The sequence below is a fragment of the Lepidochelys kempii genome, chromosome 25 (genome assembly GCF_965140285.1).
Source record: "Lepidochelys kempii isolate rLepKem1 chromosome 25, rLepKem1.hap1, whole genome shotgun sequence".
Taxonomy (NCBI): domain Eukaryota; kingdom Metazoa; phylum Chordata; order Testudines; family Cheloniidae; genus Lepidochelys; species Lepidochelys kempii.
Window position 1 is genome coordinate 6,303,652 of NC_136404.1, and position 19,395 is coordinate 6,323,046.

The window sequence follows — 19,395 nt, forward strand, 5'->3', positions numbered from 1 at the left end:
CACTGATCTGTGCATGGTGACCTCCAGCCTTGTCCTGCTGGGGTCTGAGGGTGCTTCCCAGCATCTCAGTGTACATCTGTGGATCCCCGCCCTCCAGGGGAAAGCAACTGATTCTGGGGAACACTGCCCAGCAGAGGAGGACATAATAGCTCTTCAGAAGGAGTTTTTTATGAGTCTCCTGCACGAACCTTGGGGCTGGATTCCTTGCAGCAGTACCAAGAGCGGGGGTTGAGCCCCACTGCAGGCAAGGAAGCGCCCACCCTCTTCAGGTTAGACAGTGGATATGTTTGGAGAGGGACTAAAGCGAGAATTGTTAATGTGGTCTCAGGGCACCAGACTGTGAGTCAGGACTCCTGGGGGGGTCTGTTCCTGGTTCTGCCACTGACTCACTGCCTGACCTTGGGCAAGTCCCTTAGGGCAGAGTTCTCACAAGAGGCTACTGGCTTTGGGTGCCCAACTTGAGAAACCTGGAAGGGGGCTGATTTTTCAGAAGTGCTGAGTGCCCACAGCTCCGAGCGGGAATCGAGGGGGCTCAGCACCTCTGAAATAATCAGCTTGGGCTCCCAGTGTCAATGGCCACCTTTGCAAAATGTCAGCCTTAACGGCTCTGTGCCTCAGTTTCCCCTTCTGTAAACTAGGGACAGTGAGATTAGCCAGCCTCCGAGGAGGGCCCTGTGAGATTCGGTCATTGATGAGTGTAACGTGCAGTGCATCAGAGAGACTGATGTGGGTTTTCAGATTTGCCCAGCACAGTCTGAGTGCCAGCCCGCACCTTACTCCCATTGATTTCAATCCTCACTGCCGCGGAAGATCTGGGCCTGAGGCCCGTGGCGTGGGAGACTCCACACGGCTGCTTCCTATGGGTTGCAATGGCAGGAACAGCTTTGCAGCTGCCTTTGTTAATTCAGCCCTGCCCAGCCTCCACTGCTGATTTCCATCCAGAAGACCAGGGGCTGGATCCTCCGCGGGCCTGACTCAGGGCAGCTCTGTGAGGATCTGGTCTACGAAGCTGTCTCTGCTCTTACTTTCAGTCCTGCCCATGTCTAACCTCCAATACCTCTTTCCTTCTGTTCTCAGTGTAGGGCGAGTTTCTTCTTCCCCCACCTGGGCAGGAGCGACTGTGATGGACAACGGCATGGACTTCCAAACCGATGTGCACCCGGGGCCTGGCTTTGGCAGCCACAACCTTCCCGGGGAGCTCCTGGAGCCTCCAGCCATGGACCTGGAGGAAGGGGCCTCGTCAACACTGGCCATACCAACGGCCTGTGAACAAAGCCTGCGCAGCCTGCAGCAGCCCGGATCCCCCTTCAGTGCCCTGCGCTCCAACCTCAACCCCTCTGCAGCTGAGGCTGAACTGTCTGTTGGTGCAGCCATCGCAGGGCCGACTGTCCCCGAAAGCCCTCTGGGGGGCCTGCAGACCCCCGGCCCCGCAGCTGCTCTGGACTTAGCCCTCCAGGCAGCTGGGGAAGCATGTGATGATGCTTGCAGGGACCTGGGAGGGGGGATGGAAGACTGCGAGGACACTGCAGCACCTGGGAGCGATGCTGACTGGAAAGGGAACCCAGAGGGAGCCCACCCGGGGGTGGATTGTCCCAGAGTCCCGGCCAGCACGGAGCAGGGTGACCTGGTTTGCATGGACCTGGATGAGGAGCCTGAGGCCCACCTGAGAGGGGAGGAGTGGGCCGAGAGTGTGGAGGATGACGACCAGTTGGAGATCCAGAACCTCCTTGCCCAGCTCCAGATCCTTAGCCCCAGCTTCCACGACGACTTGCCTGCCTTGGAGGACGACCCGCTGCTGGCGTCGGACTGTGGCGCAGGCCCTTTTGGGGGAGACGCAGCACTTCCCCACAAACGGGCCTTTGGCGGCTGCCGGGGCCTGCTGGGCGAGTGCCCTCCCTGCCTGCTGCACGTTGCCATGGGGAGAGGCCTGGCAATGCAGCCCTGCCATGCTCAGCCCTCCGCCTGCTCCCGGAGGAGCCAGGAGAGCCACGGCCTGCTCTTTGCAGAGGCTGACCGGGAGGACTTGCTAAGCCTCCTGCACCATGAGGGGGGGCTCCCAGTGGAGGCCACTGAGGAGACCCCCCTCGCCAGGTCAGACGTCCTGGCTGGGAGCGACAGGGAGGTCCTGCAGTGTCAGGAGAGCCCAGTGGCCCAGCAGGCGGAGGAGGCCGCTTCACAGCCAGGCAGCTCGCAGGCAGAAGGCTCCTGCCGGTGGTATCGGAGAGGGGGAGCCCACGAGGGAGACTCTGCCTGTGTGTCCCCGGGCAGTTGGGACAGCTCCCCAGAGCCCGTGTGGGTGGCCATGTCCCCTCCTCCCAGCCAGGGTCTGGAGCAGCCCTCCCCCAGGAGCACAGCTGTGAGTGCTTTGCATGCTGGCTGGAGGTCTGGCCCCGGGCACCTTGTCTTGGGGGGCCCTGGGATTGGGTGGGGCTCTGAGCTACCTCTGGATGCCAGGCCTGGAGCTGAGCGCTCTGACAGATCCCCGTGTCAACAGCTACGCGGGGTGGTTGGGGGTCAGCCCTTGGCACAAGAGTCGCTGCCGGCCGCCCCCAGGCCAGGGGGCGGGGTGGTGGAGGGGAGCAGGATGCGGAGAGCAGCTGCCCCTGGCTCCCTGCCATGTGTGGGGTATGGGGGAGGCGTTCCCGAGGGCAGCTGGCAGGTCGAGGGGCTGCTGACACGCATTGTTACCTTGCAGCCAAGCAAGGGGCCCAGCGTCATGTGTAGGGGCTGCCGAAGCCCAGAGCCTGGGTAGGGGTAGGTCTGGACCCTCTCAGGGCCAGGGACGAGGTCTGATCTCCACTGTGTGCGTGGGAGTCTCACACATCCGGCCACTGCGAGCTGAGACGGCACTGGCCTCAGAGGGTCTGGCATGGGAAGAGCAGTTCTGGGGGTGCTGCATGATGGGCTGGCAGCGGGTACCAACTGGAGTCCCTGCCCCCCTCCAGCCCTGTCCCCAGAACATCCCCTACCCAGGCTTCCCAGCAGCTTGACCGTCCTGCATCCCTGCTGGGGCTCACACGGCTCTGGCCGATCCCAGGCTGCTGAGTTAACCCAGAGGCCTCTACCCTGGCAGCAGCTGCCCACCGACCTCAGCATCCCTGGCCTGCCCCTTCCTCTGCCCCTCGCACCCAGAACACTGAGCCCTCTGGCCTTGTCCTGCTGCTGCTCTCGGTTCCTCTTTGGCTGCTGCTTGGGGGTTAGTTAGGTCTTGTGCCCATCACTGGAGACTTGGCTGGAAGTGGCCGGCAGGCGTCCCGGCGTCTGCGTCCCCTTGGGTGCTGACACTCACTGCTCTCATGGTTGCTTTGTAGGTTAAAGAATCCCAGGCGGCCTATCCGGCCTTCAAAGAGGGTGAGTTACTCGTCCACTTGTAACAGGGATAGAACCCAGGCGTCCTGCTTCCCTGTCACCTGCTCTGACCACCAGCCCGTGGGCCGCCGTGTGAGTGGCAGCCCCTCCTGGGTGCTGTGTGGCTAGTGCATGGCAGGCCGGCCCAGCCCGGCCAGGAAGGGCAGGGGATTTATGAAGGGCGGGGGCGTGTCTTTCACTGCCCTGGCTCCTGGGAGGAAGGCTTTCTGGCTGCCAAGTCCTGGGAGAGGGGACAGATTGAGGACACTGGTTCAAATCCTGCTCTAGTCACAAGTGACCTGTTGTGGCCTATGTGACACGAGTTTGGAGGGTCTCAGTCGGGTCCCCACGCTGTGTAAACCTTCTTGTGGCTGCCTGTGACTGGGGTCCCCCAGGGCAGCCGCAGCAGGGAGGTCGAGGAGGCTGCACTCCCCTTTGCTCAAGGAAGGGGTGGCTCCAGCTCAGGGCTCAGGCATGTGTGGGGGGGGGGGGGGCTGGGGGCACTTGGCCGGCCACTATTGGTGCCATCAGCCTCTGGGGCTGCCGACGTGGCACATGCAGGACAAGGAGATGCCACAGGGGGCTTGGCCTTCCCAGCCCTACGGAGGAGGCAGCAGGTGATGCAGGATACCCGGCTGGGGACGGATCCACCTCCCCTGCAGCTCCCCCGCACGAGATCTGGGCGCCTCGGAATGGGGCAGTGCCTGCAGGGAGCTCAGCGGTGGTGAGCAATGGAGAGCTGCCTTGGGAGGGGCGTGAGAGCCAGGACTGAAATGCCGGTTCTGGTGGTGTCTGCTGCTGCTCAGGCCCGGCCCTCGCTAGGCCCTGGCCCCGCTGCCCGGGCCTGGCTGGATGCAGGTCTCTGTGTCGAGAGGGGAGCTTATCCCTGCTCCGCAGAGGGGCACGCACTGGACTTTTCCCCACGGGGGGCTCAGGCCTGTAAAGCAGGGGGCAGCGTGCCCGGGCTGATCTCGCTCATTGCAAGAATGCTGGGGCTCCAGGGGGTGCTCCAGCTTTAAACGGGGGGAGCGAGATGGGAATCATGCCCTGCTGAGGCCTGGGGTGACCTGGCCCCCCGGATAAAAGGCTGCTGAGAGGGGCCATGCCGCCCCACATCCGCAGTCAGCAGCTGCTGGGTCTGGCTCCAGACCGGTGTCTCAGGCCACGGGCATTGCAGGGAGGGGAGGAGCAGGGAGGCCCTGCCTTTGCTGATACCTGCCCCTGGCTTCTCAGTGGCAGGCCCCTGTGAGCCGGAGGATCTCCTGGATGGAGTGATCTTCGGAGCAAAGTATCTAGGCTCTACACAGCTGGTCTCGGAGAGGAACCCCCCTGCCAGCGTCCGCATGGCGCAGGCCCAGGAGGCCGTGGACAGGATAAAGGTGGGTGAGGGCGCCGGGTGAGCTGAGCGGTCACTAGTCCGTGCGAGCTGGTCCCCTCGGGGCGGCACTGCCGCCTGCATCTCTTCAGGAGCATCCAGCCCTGGGGGCAGAGGCTGCTGAGATGAGCTCCTGGCACTAGTTGATTTTCACCCTCCAGGAGCCAAAGCCCAGCTGTCTGGGACTGCCCAGCCACGGTACCCCCATCGATGCAGCCGAGGAGGTGCCCTCTCCCATGCCCAGAGCACAGTGTGCATCCTCCTCTGCTCTCTGTCCTCCCCACCCTGCGCCCGTCGCAGGCGGCTCCTGGACTCACTGGGCTGGCCTGGCACATAAGCAGGTCGAGGGAAGTGTGGGCCCCGAGGGTGGGATCCTTGTCCGTTCCCTCGGCTGCAGCGGGGCAAAGCTGAGCATGTCACGAGCCGATGCCTATGTTTGCATCAGGTTCTTGCCCACCCCTGCCATTGCAGCCAGCAGCTGAGCTTTGACTGGTGGGTGAAAAAATAGGGACCCCCCCCCATTTTCCGGGGCCCCACTCCAGAAGAGGGTGCTGCTGACTTCTCCGAGGTGCGTAGCTCTGTTTATACTTAGACCTGTAGGATGCAGGGAGCAGGTGTGAAGAGCAGTGAAAGCAGGTCACTCCTGGGTCTGGCTGCAGCTGGAAGCTGAGCTCCCACTCGCTAAACTGGGTGGAAGGTGTGGGGGGGATCAGTGGGGAGGTCTGATTCGAACAGGGTTCCAGAAGTGGGATGCAGAGAGGCGAGAGGGAGGAAGCAGTGGTCAAAGCACAGGCCAGGGAGTCAGGAGGCCTGAGTTCCAGTCCCACCTCTTCCACTGGGTGACACTAGGCCAGGCCTGGTGTCTCTGCGCCTCAGTTTCCCCACCTGTAAAAAGAGGCTGATTGATTCCTCCTGCGCGGGCTGCCTGTAAAGTGCTCACTGAGGGTTGCTCTTGACAGGAGTCATTCAGAGATCGGGTAGAGGAAGACAAGGCAAACACAATCTGTCACGTTAGCTGCTGCTAGCCAGCTCTGGCATTCCAATGGGCTGTGAATTCTAGTACCCCATCGCCCATCCCAGCACCCCAGACTGCATGTTCATGGAGACCCATTGCTCCTTGAGGGGAAACGGAGGTGACTCACTCCTGGTCACAGAGAGAGTTAGGGCAGAGCTGAAAATAGGACCCAGGAGTTCTGGCTCCAAGTCCCTTGCTTTGAGCCTCTGCCTTGGGGCTACTGGTGACCATGCACACGGGTGCTTTGTCCTTACCATGCTGCAGGCGCCGGAGGGGGAGTCCCAGCCCATGACCGAGGTGGATCTGTTTGTCTCCACCCAGAGGATCAAGGTCCTGACGGCCGACTCGCAGGTGTGTAGGACAGGGGATGTCGTTACAGGGGGTAGGTCACCTGTGCTAGGAGAACTGGGCTTGTTTCTGTTAGAATTCTCCCGGCCTTGGGACGTCACCTTCTGTGCACCCCACCCCCTCCAGCTCGGATCAGGGCACTTGGCCCGTGCAGGGAACTGGCCTAAGGCGATCGATTGTACGTGGTGCAGGTGTGCTGGGGTTGTGAGCCCCCCTGGGTAAAGAGGCCTTTCCTCCTGGAGGATCCACTGGCATCAGTGGGGATCGCACAGCTGCTGCCAAAATGCAGCCACCTCTGGGGTGGACCCAGCAGCAGTTAAAAGTTTACATGTAAAGGGAAAACCAATTGGTTTTGTGCATTCCTTAGGCCAGAGGCGCCGACTTTCTAATGTGCCACAGGGTGCTTTTCCCCAGGCCCCACCCCCACTCCACCCCTTCCCCCAAGCTCCCGCCCCGCCTCTTCCCGCCCCCTCTCCCCGCCCCCTCTCCCCCAACGCCTGGGGAGGTGCTGGGAGGGAGAGGGAGGCACTGATTCAGGAGTCTGTTTTTTTTTCCGGAGCCCCCAGAGTGTTGGTGCCTCCACCTTAGGCCTCCTCTGAGTTCAGCGCTCCACTGGTACAGAGCCTCCTGGGCTTGCTCCTAAATTAATCTAAACCTGGCTTCTCTTGATTGATTACTGAGCTAAACAACATCAGTACACAAGAGGTGTCAATCTCAGCGTGAGCGTCCAGGCAGGGTTACGCGGCAGTTTCACTGGATGGATAGAGAAAGCCGGGGAGGATTCGTATTCTCCTGTGTAACCATCGGGCATGTGCAGTCAGGTCTCTGCTGGCTTTGCTGGAGGTCTCCTTGCACGACCCACAGGAGTCATCCATCCACTCAATGTGCAGCGGCAGTCAAAACAGCGAACCGATTGTTGGGAATCATTAAGAAAGGGATGGATAATAAGACAGAAAGTATTGTATGGTTTCTATAGAAACCCATGGTGCACCCACACCGTGAATACTGTGTGCGGATGTGGTCGCCCTGTCTCAAAAAAGATACATTGGAATTGGAAAAGGTTCAGAAAAGGGCAACAAAAATTATTAGGGGTATGGAACGGCTTCCGTGTGAGGAGGGATTAATAAGACTGGGACTTTTCATCTTGGAAAAGAAGCGACTGAGGGGGGATATGATAGAGGTCTATACAATCATGAGTGGTGTGGAGAAAGGAAATTAGGAAGTGTTATTTACTCCTTCTCATAATACAAGAACAAGGGGCCACCAAATGAAATTAATAGGTAGCAGGTTTAAAACAAACACAAGAAAGTATCTTTTCACGCAACACACTGTCAACCTCTAGAACTCCTTGCCAGAGGACGTTGTGAAGGCCAGTACTATCACGGGGTTCAAAAGGGAGCTAGATAGATTCATGGAGATAGGTCCATCAATGGCTATTCACCAGGATGGGCAGGAATGGTTTCCCTAGCCTCTGTTTGCCAGAAGCTGTGATTGGGTGACAGGGCATGGATCACTTGATGATAACCGCTCTGTTCATTCCCTTTGGGGCACCTGCCATTGGCCACTATCAGAGGACAGGATACTGGGCTTGATGGACATTTGGTCTGACCCAGTATGGCCGTTCTTATGAGTGGCTCAGGAGTCCTTGGCTGAAGGCGTGTCCAACCTGTAACTCAGATGGGTGTTCTCCCAACGGTGTGGCTGGCGTTTGAGTGAAATAGCCACTAGAGCCCCAGGGTTTTAAACAGGCCGTGAAGAACCCTTCCCTCCTCTCGGTTAACAGGCTCCCCTGGCTTGGAGGCTGTGCTCCCATAATCCCGCTGGCACTCCAGCTGTCCACTGAGACCACCCCTGAATTTCTCATGCCCCCTCCCTCAGGAGGCCATGATGGACCATCCGCTCCAGACCATCTCCTACATTGCGGACATCGGCAGCATCATTGTGCTGATGGCGCGCAGGAAGCTGCCGCGGCGGGCAGACACCTCGCAGGAGAAGCGGCTCTACAAGATGATCTGTCACGTCTTCCATTCTGCGGACGTGAGTCTGGGCGGGACGGGGTAGGGGTGGAGCATTGCGCGTTGGCTTTACGCAGGCTTCGAGCCTGGAGCTCCAGATCCCAGTCCTACCCGAAGCCCAGTAGGCGTCATGAGCTGGGGGTTCTCAGCTTGGCCTCCAGGTGTTGCTGTTCCGTGAGGCGTTTCAGTTGCATTTCTCCCTGCCGCTGTGCTGGGCCTTGTGCCTGGGAGCTCGCTCACCCCCATCTCCAGCCGCCTCGGGTCTAGCTCAGAGATAGGAAAGAGCCACCTGGAGAGTGGGTAGGGTGGGGGGTCCTTCGTACTGTTGGAGAAAGCCAGGGCTGGGGGGGAAGGATCTTTGGAGGCGAGAGGCATGAGGGTGTCTGTGCTGTGAAGGGGGCCCCACCTGGGGAGGGGAGGGGAGAGGTGTGTGGGTATCTGTCCATAGAAGGGGTTGGAAGTGTCTGTCCCACCCCCGCCCCGCAATACATCCCAGGTTCTCTGCAGCTGCTGTAGCAGTGTTTGGCTGTGCCCCAGACAGGCTAGCGGGATGGCAGATGGGTTGGCTTTGACCCCCCTGGCACTGCCCAGGCTCCCGGGTGCTGGGGGTGTTGGAGGGTGGAGCCCTGTACCCACAGGCGCTTGGGGCCCAGCGCCCCGCTGCCGGGGTAACCTCGGGGCACTTCCTCCTGCAGGCTCAGCTGATTGCCCAGGCCATCGGGCAGGCCTTCAGCGTGGCATACCAGCAGTTGCTGCAGGCCAGCGGCATCGACCCGAGCCAACTCTCCCCTGGCCAGGACAGCCGCGCCCTGGAGAGCCAGGAGCTGCACAACGGGGACCTGGCCCACTTCTCCAAGCAGGAGAACTGCAAGGATGTAAGAGCCGCCTGCAGGGGTCGGGGGTGGGATCAGCTCACTGGCACCCAGTGCTCCAGCTTGGCTCCCTGCAGCGCCTCCTGCTGGTGTCTGCAGCAGTTGGGAGCCTCCTGTGTTGCAACCTGCCAGCGCCCTGCTGCGGGAGCCGGGCCTGGAGTAGCCGGGGGCTCTCCTGGGGCAAGTGCCCAGGCCCCGCTCCCTACAGCCTCTCCGGGGCCCCCTCCCGCCCACTGCCAGTGGTGTACCTGCACCCTCTGGGATCCAGGTCTGGAGTAGCTGCGAGCCACCCACTCCTCTTGGTGCCTGCACCGCAGCCTGCTGCAGCCTGAGCTCCCGGCTGCACGGTGTCGCCAGCCCCGAGGTCCCCCAGCGCCCGCTCCGCAGTTCAGTGGGCCCTGCGCTCCGCCCGGCCTGCAGGTCTGCATCCGCAAGCAGAAGGGGGAGATCCTGGGCGTCGCTGTGGTGGAGTCGGGCTGGGGCTCCATCCTACCCACCGTGGTCGTCGCCAACCTCATGCATGGCGGCCCTGCGGAGAAGTGCGGGGAGCTGAGCATCGGGGACCGGCTTATGTCTGTCAACGGGACAAGTTTGGTGGGGCTGCCCCTGAGCACCTGCCAGAGCATCATCCGGGTGAGCAGGGGAAGGGGAGATGGGGGGGGGGGGGAGGACAGTGGAATGGGTGAATGGGGAAGGGGTTGGGGGGACAGTGAGGAGGGGGTGTTGGAGGGGTGAGGGGGTTGGGAGGGGTGAGGGGACAGTGGGGCAGGGGTGGCTGTGGAGGGGGTGACGGGGATCGGGGGACAGTGGAGAGAGGGCGAGGGGAGGTGGAAGGAAACAGGCAGGGTGGCTGTGAAGGGGGTGATGGAGATAGGGGGACTGAGGAGGGGGCAATGGGGATGGTGGGGCACAATGGTGAGGGGGTTCTGGGGGTCGGGGGTAGTGAGAAGGGACAATGGAGGGGGATTGTGGGAATGGGGAGGGAGTGTAGAGGGGTGTGGGGGGGGGGACCTGTACTCAGTTCCTGGGCCCGTTCGTCTGTGATAGCGGCCACCTTTCCATCAGAGGCGCTCAGCACTCCGCGCTCAGTGGTGAGGGACGTGCAGGCTGGGGCTGGGGCTGGGGCTGGGGCTGCAGCCAGGTGGGGGCGGAGCAGAGGCTGGAGCCTTCACTGCTGGGATGCCGGCTGGGCCCAAGAGCCCCCGTGGGTGCAGTGAGACCTTCCAGACTTAAGCCTGCAAGAGTTTGCCACCAGGGAACCCAGGAGTCCTGGCTCCCAGTGTTCTGCTCAGATCCCTCTGCAGGTGGGACTCAAGCTTGCCCTGGCCCTGGGAGGATAAGCTCCAGGCTCAGGCGTTTGGGGGCATCCTATGAGACACTTCCTCTGGGAGGTGTCCGAGCAGAACACGGACAAGCCCAGCACTGCACCAGAGGGCAGCATGGCCTAGAGGTGGGAGCAGGGCAAACTGGACTTGGATTCCTGGGTTCTTTTCCCTGACCTGCAGTGTAACCTTGGGCAAGACTATGCCTCAGTTTCCCCCTTCCCCCCCATAAAAGGAGGGTGGTAATTAGACCCGCCCCCAAGTAAGGCGTGCAGAGCACAGTGGTCGTGTTCAGTTCTGCCCTCCCTTCCCCCACATGGCCCCAGAGAGTGTCATGGGGCCAGTGGGCGTAAACCTGCCCCCTGTCTGCCCCCCCACGGCTGGGCCGATCCTGATTCCCCTGTGGCGCTAATGAGCCCCGCCCCTGGCAGGACCTGAAATCGCAGACCGAGGTGACGCTGAGCATCGTGCACTGCCCGCCCGTCACCACGGCAATCGTCCGCCGGCCCGACTCCAAGTACCCACTGGGCTTCTGCGTGGAGGATGGCATTGTGAGTGGCGAGAGCCCCGGGGCGCGGCGCTGCGGGGGGAGGGCAGGGGCCCTCTGGCCAGCACAGATGCCATACCTGGGGCGAGAACTCAGGCTCTTGTGCTCCAGGCTCGCTGGCTGGCGCTGCTTGAGCTAGGGGAGAACTTCCAGCTGCCCAAGGAGCGGCAGGCATGTGGCCCCGGTGGGCATCGGGTCCCAGGAGAGGGAGAGAATCTCTGGTCCCAGCCCCAGGGGCAGAGATGGGGCTGGTTCCATGCGGGGCCTCGTCAGTGCCATGGGTAGGGAGCAGGGGGTGAGCAGCGAGGCCTGGGCGTGTTACCCCAGTGCCCGCAGACTGTCTGCTTTCGCCCTGCCCCCACGGCACCAGCTGCCAGGCTGATGACCCTGTGCCAGGACCCCCGTGACCATGGCCTTTCCTGGACCCCAGCTCTCTGGCACTCTCCGGCTCTGGTGACCCGGCCCTGCTGCCTCCAGGGCCGGTCCTGTGGGGGGCTGAGCCCCAGCTGCCAGGGCGCAGAAGGGTGCTGGAACGTGGTGCTGAGTGAGCAGTAAGGGGGCGCTGTGGCTGGTGTGATGGCTGGCGAGCGCAACGTGCCGGGAGGGGCAGGCCCAGGGGTGGGTTTCATGGGCTCTCCCGGCAGGCAAGATTTGCTCTGCTTGGGGAGGCTGCGGAGGATGGTGTGCTGGGGGCGGGGGCTGGCCTGCTCTCACTGGCGCCCCCTGCCATTCAGATCTGCAGCCTGATGCGAGGGGGGATAGCGGAGAGAGGCGGCATCCGAGTGGGCCATCGCATCATCGAGATCAACGGGCAGAGCGTGGTGGCCACGCCGCACGAGAAGATCATCCAGCTCCTAACGCAGGCCGTCAGCGAGGTGAGCAGGCCTGAGGCCAGGGAGTGCAGCAGGGGCATGCAGGCCCTTTTCCCCATTGGGGGGGCTGGCATGGGGCAGACCCCTCGCCCTGAGCCCCCTGCCATGGCTCAGGGGAGGGAGGGGCAGATACAGGGCAGACCCCCATCCAGATCCCCCCCGCCCTGGCTGTGGGGAGGGAAGGGCAGGTACGGGGTAGACTCCTGCCCTGAGCCCCCTACCTCAGCTGGGGAGGCTGGTTTGGGACAGACCCCCCTCCCCTGTTTTGGGGAGGAGGGCTGACTCCCACCCTGAGACCTCTGCCCTATGTTTAGGGGGGTCTGACATGGGCCAACTGCCCCCAGCCCCACAATTTCCTGGGTGCTCATCTCAACTCCCAGTCCTGCTTTGCAAGCTGCACCCTCTGCTAGGGAGGGGATCCCTTGTCACGCTGCTGAGCAGCACACCTCTTCGGCCTACTGGACTCTGGGAGCAAAGCCTTTTCTCCTGCAGCTCCCTGCTCTCACTGCCCCTTCTGTTCCTCCTCTGCCTGACCTGGAGCCTCAAGCAGGGGCTGATCTTCCATGCCCTGGGCTGCAAACTCTATTAGGGAGGGACCAGCTGCCGTCTTCTCCCCCCGCAGGGCAGCACAGCCCCCTCGGGAACTGCGGGTGCTGTAGCAAATGATGCCTAGGATTCGCCATTCCTCCATGCCGGCACTGAATTAATGCCCCAGGTGGGGCACAGCTCGCTCTCCAAAGCGACAGGCTGCTGCGGGCTTTGGAGGCTGCAATAGGGGTGGCAAAGTGATGGCTATTTGCCCTAGCCCGTCCCTAAGCCTGCTGGCAGGGTTAATGCAGGTTAGCATGGGAATCCCAGCCACCTGGCCTGAGCTCCCCTGCAGGCCTAGGCAGGTTCAGGCTTCTGCTAAGAACTGTTGGTCTTTTCTGTCAGGCCTTCGAGTTTGCCCTGAGCCTGGGCAAGAAACTCCACATCCTGCCCTAACCTGCGTTTTTCACGGGGAGCTGTGCCCCGTTCAAACCAGTGGCTCAGCTCCACCCCAGCAGCAGCTGCATTTCAGCAGACGGGGGAGAAGTAACTCTTGCAGCCAGTACCTGGACATGTAAAGTGCCTTAGTATCGCTAAACTGTGCTTTAGCATGAAACATTTCCCCTGGGTCCTTCTCCCAGGCCCAGAGAGGCTGGGGCAGATGAGTGGCGTGTACAGGGCTCTGAGCCCAAGTGGGCGTTTCTGAATGGAGCTCTCCCAGCTGATTCATTCTCTCTCTCTCTAGGTCCATATCAAGACCATGCCGGCCTCCACCTACCGGTTACTGACAGGCCAGGAGCAGCCCATCTTCCTCTGAAGGGTGGAGTTTGCATTTACCCCGTCTGTGGCTCTGCACATGTACCAGCTACGTGGCTTTGGGGCCCCGGCCTGGGGCAGCAGCCCACAAGGAAAGGATGTCGCTGCATCTCCAGTTCCCTCGGGGCCTGCTGGGGGCCAGATCCTGCCACTTTTCTTGTTTCATGCAGAGACCCAGAAGGCAAACCCCCCTTTGCCTCTTCTGGATGTGCTTTGCCTGGCCTCACCACGAGGGGCTTTGCACCAGGCCTTAGAGTCAGGGACGCAAACTCCTTGGCTCCTCTCCTGGGCCTCCGCTCACTGAGCTGGAGTCTCCAGCTTGCGCCACACAGTGGGGAGCGGGGCCTTGCTGATGGGATGGGCCCTGGAGAATGCCAGGGGCTTCCTTGGCTCAGCTGGCCCCATGTGCGTGGCTGGCTGGGAAGTACCTGCTCTCGGGTCAGCGCAGGCGTTGGCAGGAGATTCTGGAGTTGCCATGGGGGCAGGGCATGGCCCCTGCTCTGCTTTGCAAAGGGCAGCGACTCGGACTGGCTCAGACGGGCGCTCGCACTCGGTGCATCCTGCTGGAGCCGGAGCAGGGCCTGGCTGCAGGGGAGGCTGTTCAGGATGTGGTTTGTGTGGGCAGAGAGAGTTTTCTAGCCAGTGGCAGGGCATCAGGGAGCCGGTGCCACGCTCTGCCCCTCCTCGCTGCCTGCAGGAGGAAGATCCTGCCTCGTGTCTGCTGAATCCCGGCTCAGTCTGCACTACAGATCAAGGGCGACAGGCCTAGCCCTGGCCGCTCCCTCCCTTGTCCTGCCATCAGCCTGAGAGGGCCCATCAAACTGCCAGCGATACCAGGTGTAAGACCAGCTCAGGCTGAGGAGGGGGTGCTGCCCCTATGGACACGGCCCCTCTTGGACCTGCTGGGTTGTGAGGGGAAACTCCCTCTGCTTTCCTGTTCTGCCTTGTTAATGCTGTTTGTAACCCCTCCTCCCCCAGCACCTGCGACCAGGCTGGGCCTGCAACCCCTGCCATGAGAGCCAGATTCATCTGCCAGCTGGCCCCACGGTGGGGTGGGTCAGCTGCGCCCTCGTTCTGAGAGAAGCTGCAGGAGCAGCATGACCTGGCTTGGGCCTAGCACTGGGCGTGGGGGAACGTCAGGCTGAAGCAGGCAGCAGAGACCTGGCCAGCCACGGTGTGTTGGGTGGGGGAGCACAGGAGAAAGGGGCTCGCTGCGATCCCACTCTGCTGCTGGAGCCTCTGCCCTGGGCCGTTTCCGTAGGCAGGGCTGGCCCTGCGGAAGGCTACTTGTACTAAGTTAATCGCAGTGGTGGTCCCAGCATGAGACACAAAGTGAGGGAGGTTGGACCAACATTTGTCCAAGAGAAGTTGGTCCAGTAACAGCTGTTCTCACCCTCCTTGTTTCCCCTGGACTAAATCAGAGTCCTGGGTGCTCCATCAGCTGCAGGAAGCCCGGGGCTGTGCGTTTTAACCTGTACTGCTGGCTGATGTAGGAATAAAGGCTGTTTGTGGCGTGTCTAGGACTGACTGGGTAAGTGAAATGCCAGGCAACCGACCTGCATGGGAAGGACGGCACTGTGGGCATATGAGGTCCTGGGGCCTGCTCTGGCTGGGGATTGCTGGCTGAGTCCTCCACTTCCTAGGGGAGGCGGTGTAGGGAACAGCACAGGGCTGGGGAAGGCGAGCAGCTGCTCAGAGTGTCCCTATCAGCCGGCAGAGCTTGCCCTAGCTCCAGCCTCAGATGGAGGGAGCCCTGGGACCTCCCAGAGTCAGGGTTCATCTAGCCCCAGAGGCCACCAGCAGCCACATTCCAGATGCTGGATCCATGGCTAAGGCTAGGAGCTTTGTGGGGGTGTCTGGTTCAGTGACAGACGCTGTGTTTCGTGAGCGCCGCTCCCTGGCACACATCATCTCAGGACGGGCTTTTAGGAGCAGCTGTCTGTCCTGTGTGTGCCCAGTTGTGCAATAACGGTGCAGAGATGTGCCCCATCGGCTGACGAGGAAAGTTGGCTGCTGCACTAACAGCGCCCTGAGCTGGAGGGGGGCAGTTAGCCCGGCTGAGATGTGCCAGCTGCCTGCAGCCTGGCTTCATTTGGTTCCTGTGCAGCGAGGCGGGAGCACAGGTACGCTGCCGCCCTCCTCTGCAGAGCATGCTCCCTCACGGTTGCCCTGCGTTTCGTTCGCCAGCTTCCTGTACTGAGGCTCGGAGCAGAGCCCAGTCCACCACCTCTTCCCCGCCTCCGCCGGGGGATACAGAGACAGCAGGGGCTAGTGAAAAGGATTCCTTTATTACAAACACAGGCAGAGCTATTTACAGCACCACCCAGGGTGCCAGGGCGTCCTGCCTGGTGACGCTCAGTGGGCAGAGCTGCACTTGCCAGGGACGCTGGCACATTGACGTCACTGCAGGCAGCTAGGACAGGGCTGAGACCTGGGCTCTGCCGGCAGAGACGCGGAGGAGAGTTGAAGCCTAGGAGCCCAGGAGAAAAGCTCAGGCTGGCTGCTAGCCAGCAGCACGCTGCCCTGAGCATTGTGTTCAGGAAGATTAAAACCAAACAGCCCTGCTCTGGAGAGGGGGTGTGCAGGAGGGAGCCGACCCCACGTGAGAATGGACAAGGGCTCCTCTCGCCGGCCCAGGGTGGAAAGGGAACGATGCAGCTTGGCAGGCACTTCCCAGAAGGCAGCTTGGTGGTGTATAACGAGGAATCCTGGAAGCCTTTGTGGCTACAGGTCTGTAGCTGGGCCCCAGTCGTAGCCTTCATCCTCATCAGAGTCGTAGGCCCGGGCCTGCGTGAACTTCTTTTTCAGAGCGTTGTGTTCGTACTCCCTGCAGGGCAGCAAGATGCCACATCAGGCCCTGGCTGAGGAGCCGGGGAAGGGACAGCAGGTGCAGAACGCCCCCCCCAGGGTACTCGGCTGAAGAGCTCACAGTGGCCCACAGGCCATGGCTGGTTTGGGTTCAGAACTGGCCCTGGCTGACATTCCCCTCCCTGCCGCTGAGCCTGTGCGGAGCCCACAGACCCCATCAGAAGGAATCCAGTGACTTGCATTAACCCCCCTCACAACTGGATTCAGACAGCAGCCACAGACCCAGCGAGCAGAACTGGTGTCCTGGCGAGGGTGCCAGCTGTTCGGTTTTCGACCAGAATGCCCAGTCGGAAAGGGCCCCTGGCGGCTCCAGACAGCACCACTGACCAGGCCTTTAAAAGTTGGGTTGGCAGTGCAGCAGGGCTAAGGTAGGCTCCCTGCCTGCCGTGACTCCGTGTGGCGCCTTGAAGCAGGGGCATGTCCGCCCTCCGGCTCCTATGCGTAGGGGTAGCCAGGGTGCTCCTCATGCTGCCCCTGCCCCAAGCCCTAGTGCTGCATCTCCCATTGACTGGGAACTGTGGCTAATGGGAGCTGCAGGTGCGGCACCTGCAGATGGGGCAGCGCACAGAGCCACCTGGCTGCACCTCCACATAGGAACCAGAGAGGGGACATGCTACTGCTTCTGGGAGCTGCTTGAGGTAAGCGATGCCCGGAGCCTGCACCCCTGAGACCCCTCCCACACCCCAACCCACTGCCACAGTCCTGATCCCTTTTCCACCCTCCGAACCCGTCAGTCCCAGCCCACAGCACCCTCCTGCACCACCAGCCCTCACCCCCCTGTGCCCCAGCCCTGATTCCCCTCCCATGATCCGAACCCCTCAGTCACAGCCCCACCCCACAGCCAGAGCCCTCACACACCCCTCTGTACCCCAATCCCCTGGCCCAGCCCAGAGCCCCCTCCCACAATCTGAACCCCACAGCCCTAGCCCAGAGTCCCCTTACGCACCTCAAGTCCCTCCTCCCCTTCCCTCCCCCTGCATCGCATCCCCTGCCCCAGCCGGAGCCCTTACCCCCCCCACACACACACTCCAACCCTCTGCCCCAGCCCCCTCCCGCACCCTGAGCCCCTCATTTCTGGCCCCACCCTGAAGCCTGCACCGGGAGCAGGGGTGGGGCAAGGGTGTTCAGTTTTGTGCAAGTAGAAAGTTAGCAATCCTAGTCCTGGCAGGAAGGATGCTCCGAGCACGTGATTTACCCCCCACCCCCCTCACTTCCCGTGTCACGCCTGCTGGGGCAGGAGAGACGAGGCTGCTGGTACCTGATGCTGCTGTAATCCTGTCTCCACTGGCCCTGAGGCTGCTGCTCTCCATCCTATTGGAATCAGAAGGAAGTCGTTCGAGGCTGCAGAGCTGAGCGCTCCCGACGGCGCTGCTGCAGCCCCAGGCACTGCCCTGGGAAGGGCTCCGCGGTCGGAGAGGCAGCACCAGCCCTCAAGCCCGCCTGGCCTGCTGCCTGCCCCTGAAACGGGCACCTCACAGCCAGAGCTGGGCCAGGCTCCCCTGCCCACCCTCACCCTGGGCTTTGAAGAGGGGAGTTCAGCTGCCCCGGCGCTGCTGAGGCTGCTCACAAGGGGACCCCTTGGTGCCCATTCTGATGGGGGTTAGCGATGCCCTCTGTGACCAGGGCAGAGACCGCCTGCCCCCTTCCCCAGAAGCCACCGGCCAGGGCAATGTCAGACCCCTGCACCCCGCAGTGCCCTGCCCGTGCTGCCCTGCTCACCCGTGAGGCGGCACAGGCCAGAGAGACGGCCACAGGCTCATCTGGGTTGTGGGGCTCCGCCGGCTCCGAGGAGCGGGCCAGGGCTGTCTGGGCATAGTCGTCCTCCAGCTCGTTGTCCGTGTAGGGCCCCCCCTCGCCATCCGTGTCCTCGTAGTCGCTGTTGGCGCGGCTGTCGCAGGTGAGGTCCCCTGTGCTGGGGGAGCGCTGCTGGTTCAGCAGGTCCAGGCCCTCCTCTGGGGAGGCATCCGCCTGCAGGGAGAGGAGATGGGGTCACCTGGCAACAGGCCCAAGAGGGCCCCCGGTGACCCACGGTGCTGCCCGAGATGGGCGTCTGCACTGGCTCCATGGCGCTGGCGCCCAGGTCTCGGTCTCCCTCGGGCCCTGTATCTCAGCTGCCTTGCAGAGGAGCAGGGGGCCAGGGGAGCCCCTCCCCGTAGTTCTGAGGCACGGTCCTCCCCACTCCCGCTAGTGCCCGGAGGGCTGCCCTAGCGGGCCGGGGCCGTTGGGATCAGAGCCGTGTCTGCCGCAGGGAATTAGCAGGGCTGGCAGGCAGACTCCAAGGCCGGCTCCCGCCCAGGGGATGCCCCGTTTCAGTCAGGGCAGGCAGGAGGGAGCTGAGAAAGGCGTTGGCCTGGAGGAGCGAGAAGGCCTCTCCGGGTACCTGCTCCTCCGCTGTCCAGATAGGCCGGGCCTGCTGGGCGCGGACGATCTCCTTGAGGCTCTGGTACCAGGTGTTGGTGCTTCCGCCGAGGCTGATGGTGGCCGTGAAGAGGTAACTGTAGTTCTTCTTCATCTTGACGGCCTGCGCGTAGAGGCGGCGGGAGCTCTTCTTGGAGCCGGGGGCGAGCCACTGGCGCATGGCCTTGATGCCCTGCCGGCTGTCGGGTTCACAGAACACCACCACGGGATAGTACTGCACGTAGTTAAGCCGCTCCACCGCTGAGGGCGTGATGTCCAGCAGCGCGTGCTTGTCCTGCGGGGCAGGAGAGGGGCTGGGTGAGGGTCCTGGGGGCGGGAAGGGAAACCTACGGCGTGCTTCCCCTGCCTCAGAACGCCAGCCGAGAGGGGCTGGGCCATCCACTGCCACGAGCAGTGGAATACAGCTCTCTGGGCCCCCGCTCCCCGAGAAGGGGGATCCCCACTGCCTGGCCTCGCCCTCCACTTCCCGAGCAGCGGGCAGACATGGCAGGAGTCAGGGCATTGGGCTTGATTCCTAGCTCTGCACTCACTCAGGCAAGACACCCAACCTCTCTCCCTGTGGACTGGGGTGACGCATGCTTCCCAGCAGGCAGCCAGCGTGGGCAGGCTTGGAGGCCCTGGCTGGAAGAGGCTCGGGGAGGGCAGAGCATCCCTCGCTAACCCTGGCCCTGCGGGGGCCGCACCTTCTCAGCAATCTGTCGCACCGAGTCCAGTTTGATGACCTTGGATGATGCCTCGTCGCGGGTCACACTCTCTGGGGAACAAGCACAACCCGGCATGGGAGACGGTGAGAGCGTCTCCAAGCCGGACCCACTGATGGTCCCCAAGTGTCCCTGGCCCAGCTGTGCTGCTACTGATCCCAGGAGAGCTCCTCAGCCCAGCTGTTTGGGGTGGTGGGAAATGGCATGAGGGGCCCCAGGGCATTGCAGGGGGTGTGCACGGACTGGGACGGGGGGGTGTGGAGAGGGGCACAGGGCATCGCAGGGGGTGTGCATGGAGGGGCGGAGAGGGGCCCCAGGACATTGCAGAGGGTGTGCACGAACTGGGGGGC

At 62.4% G+C, this 19,395-nt stretch overlaps 2 protein-coding genes across 4 annotated transcripts in view; one reads left to right on the top strand and one right to left on the bottom strand.

Moving 5' to 3' along the window:
• APBA3 (amyloid beta precursor protein binding family A member 3) overlaps nucleotides 1-14,574 on the top strand; it is a 32,328-nt gene extending 17,754 nt beyond the window's left edge. For 2 of the 3 annotated variants that reach the window (XM_073324716.2, XM_073324715.2), the window contains exons 2-11: nucleotides 1,078-2,356; nucleotides 3,312-3,351; nucleotides 4,582-4,727; nucleotides 6,003-6,089; nucleotides 7,965-8,123; nucleotides 8,797-8,976; nucleotides 9,394-9,606; nucleotides 10,727-10,846; nucleotides 11,577-11,717; nucleotides 12,988-14,574. In XM_073324716.2, the coding sequence (XP_073180817.1) occupies nucleotides 1,124-2,356; nucleotides 3,312-3,351; nucleotides 4,582-4,727; nucleotides 6,003-6,089; nucleotides 7,965-8,123; nucleotides 8,797-8,976; nucleotides 9,394-9,606; nucleotides 10,727-10,846; nucleotides 11,577-11,717; nucleotides 12,988-13,059 (2,391 nt within the window). In that variant the 5' untranslated portion in view covers nucleotides 1,078-1,123 and the 3' untranslated portion in view covers nucleotides 13,060-14,574. The remainder of the gene's footprint in view (nucleotides 1-1,077; nucleotides 2,357-3,311; nucleotides 3,352-4,581; nucleotides 4,728-6,002; nucleotides 6,090-7,964; nucleotides 8,124-8,796; nucleotides 8,977-9,393; nucleotides 9,607-10,726; nucleotides 10,847-11,576; nucleotides 11,718-12,987) is intronic. The other variant, XM_073324718.2, reaches the window with a different exon arrangement.
• Nucleotides 14,575-15,309: 735 nt separating this feature from the next.
• The window catches only part of TJP3 (tight junction protein 3), a 59,891-nt gene continuing 55,805 nt past the window's right edge, over nucleotides 15,310-19,395 (bottom strand). Inside the window, exons 16-20 of the mRNA XM_073324097.2 lie at nucleotides 19,028-19,098; nucleotides 18,307-18,618; nucleotides 17,646-17,894; nucleotides 17,185-17,237; nucleotides 15,310-15,885 (exon numbers count right to left, since the gene is read on the bottom strand). Of these exons, the coding sequence (XP_073180198.1) occupies nucleotides 15,783-15,885; nucleotides 17,185-17,237; nucleotides 17,646-17,894; nucleotides 18,307-18,618; nucleotides 19,028-19,098 (788 nt within the window). The 3' untranslated portion in view covers nucleotides 15,310-15,782. The remainder of the gene's footprint in view (nucleotides 15,886-17,184; nucleotides 17,238-17,645; nucleotides 17,895-18,306; nucleotides 18,619-19,027; nucleotides 19,099-19,395) is intronic.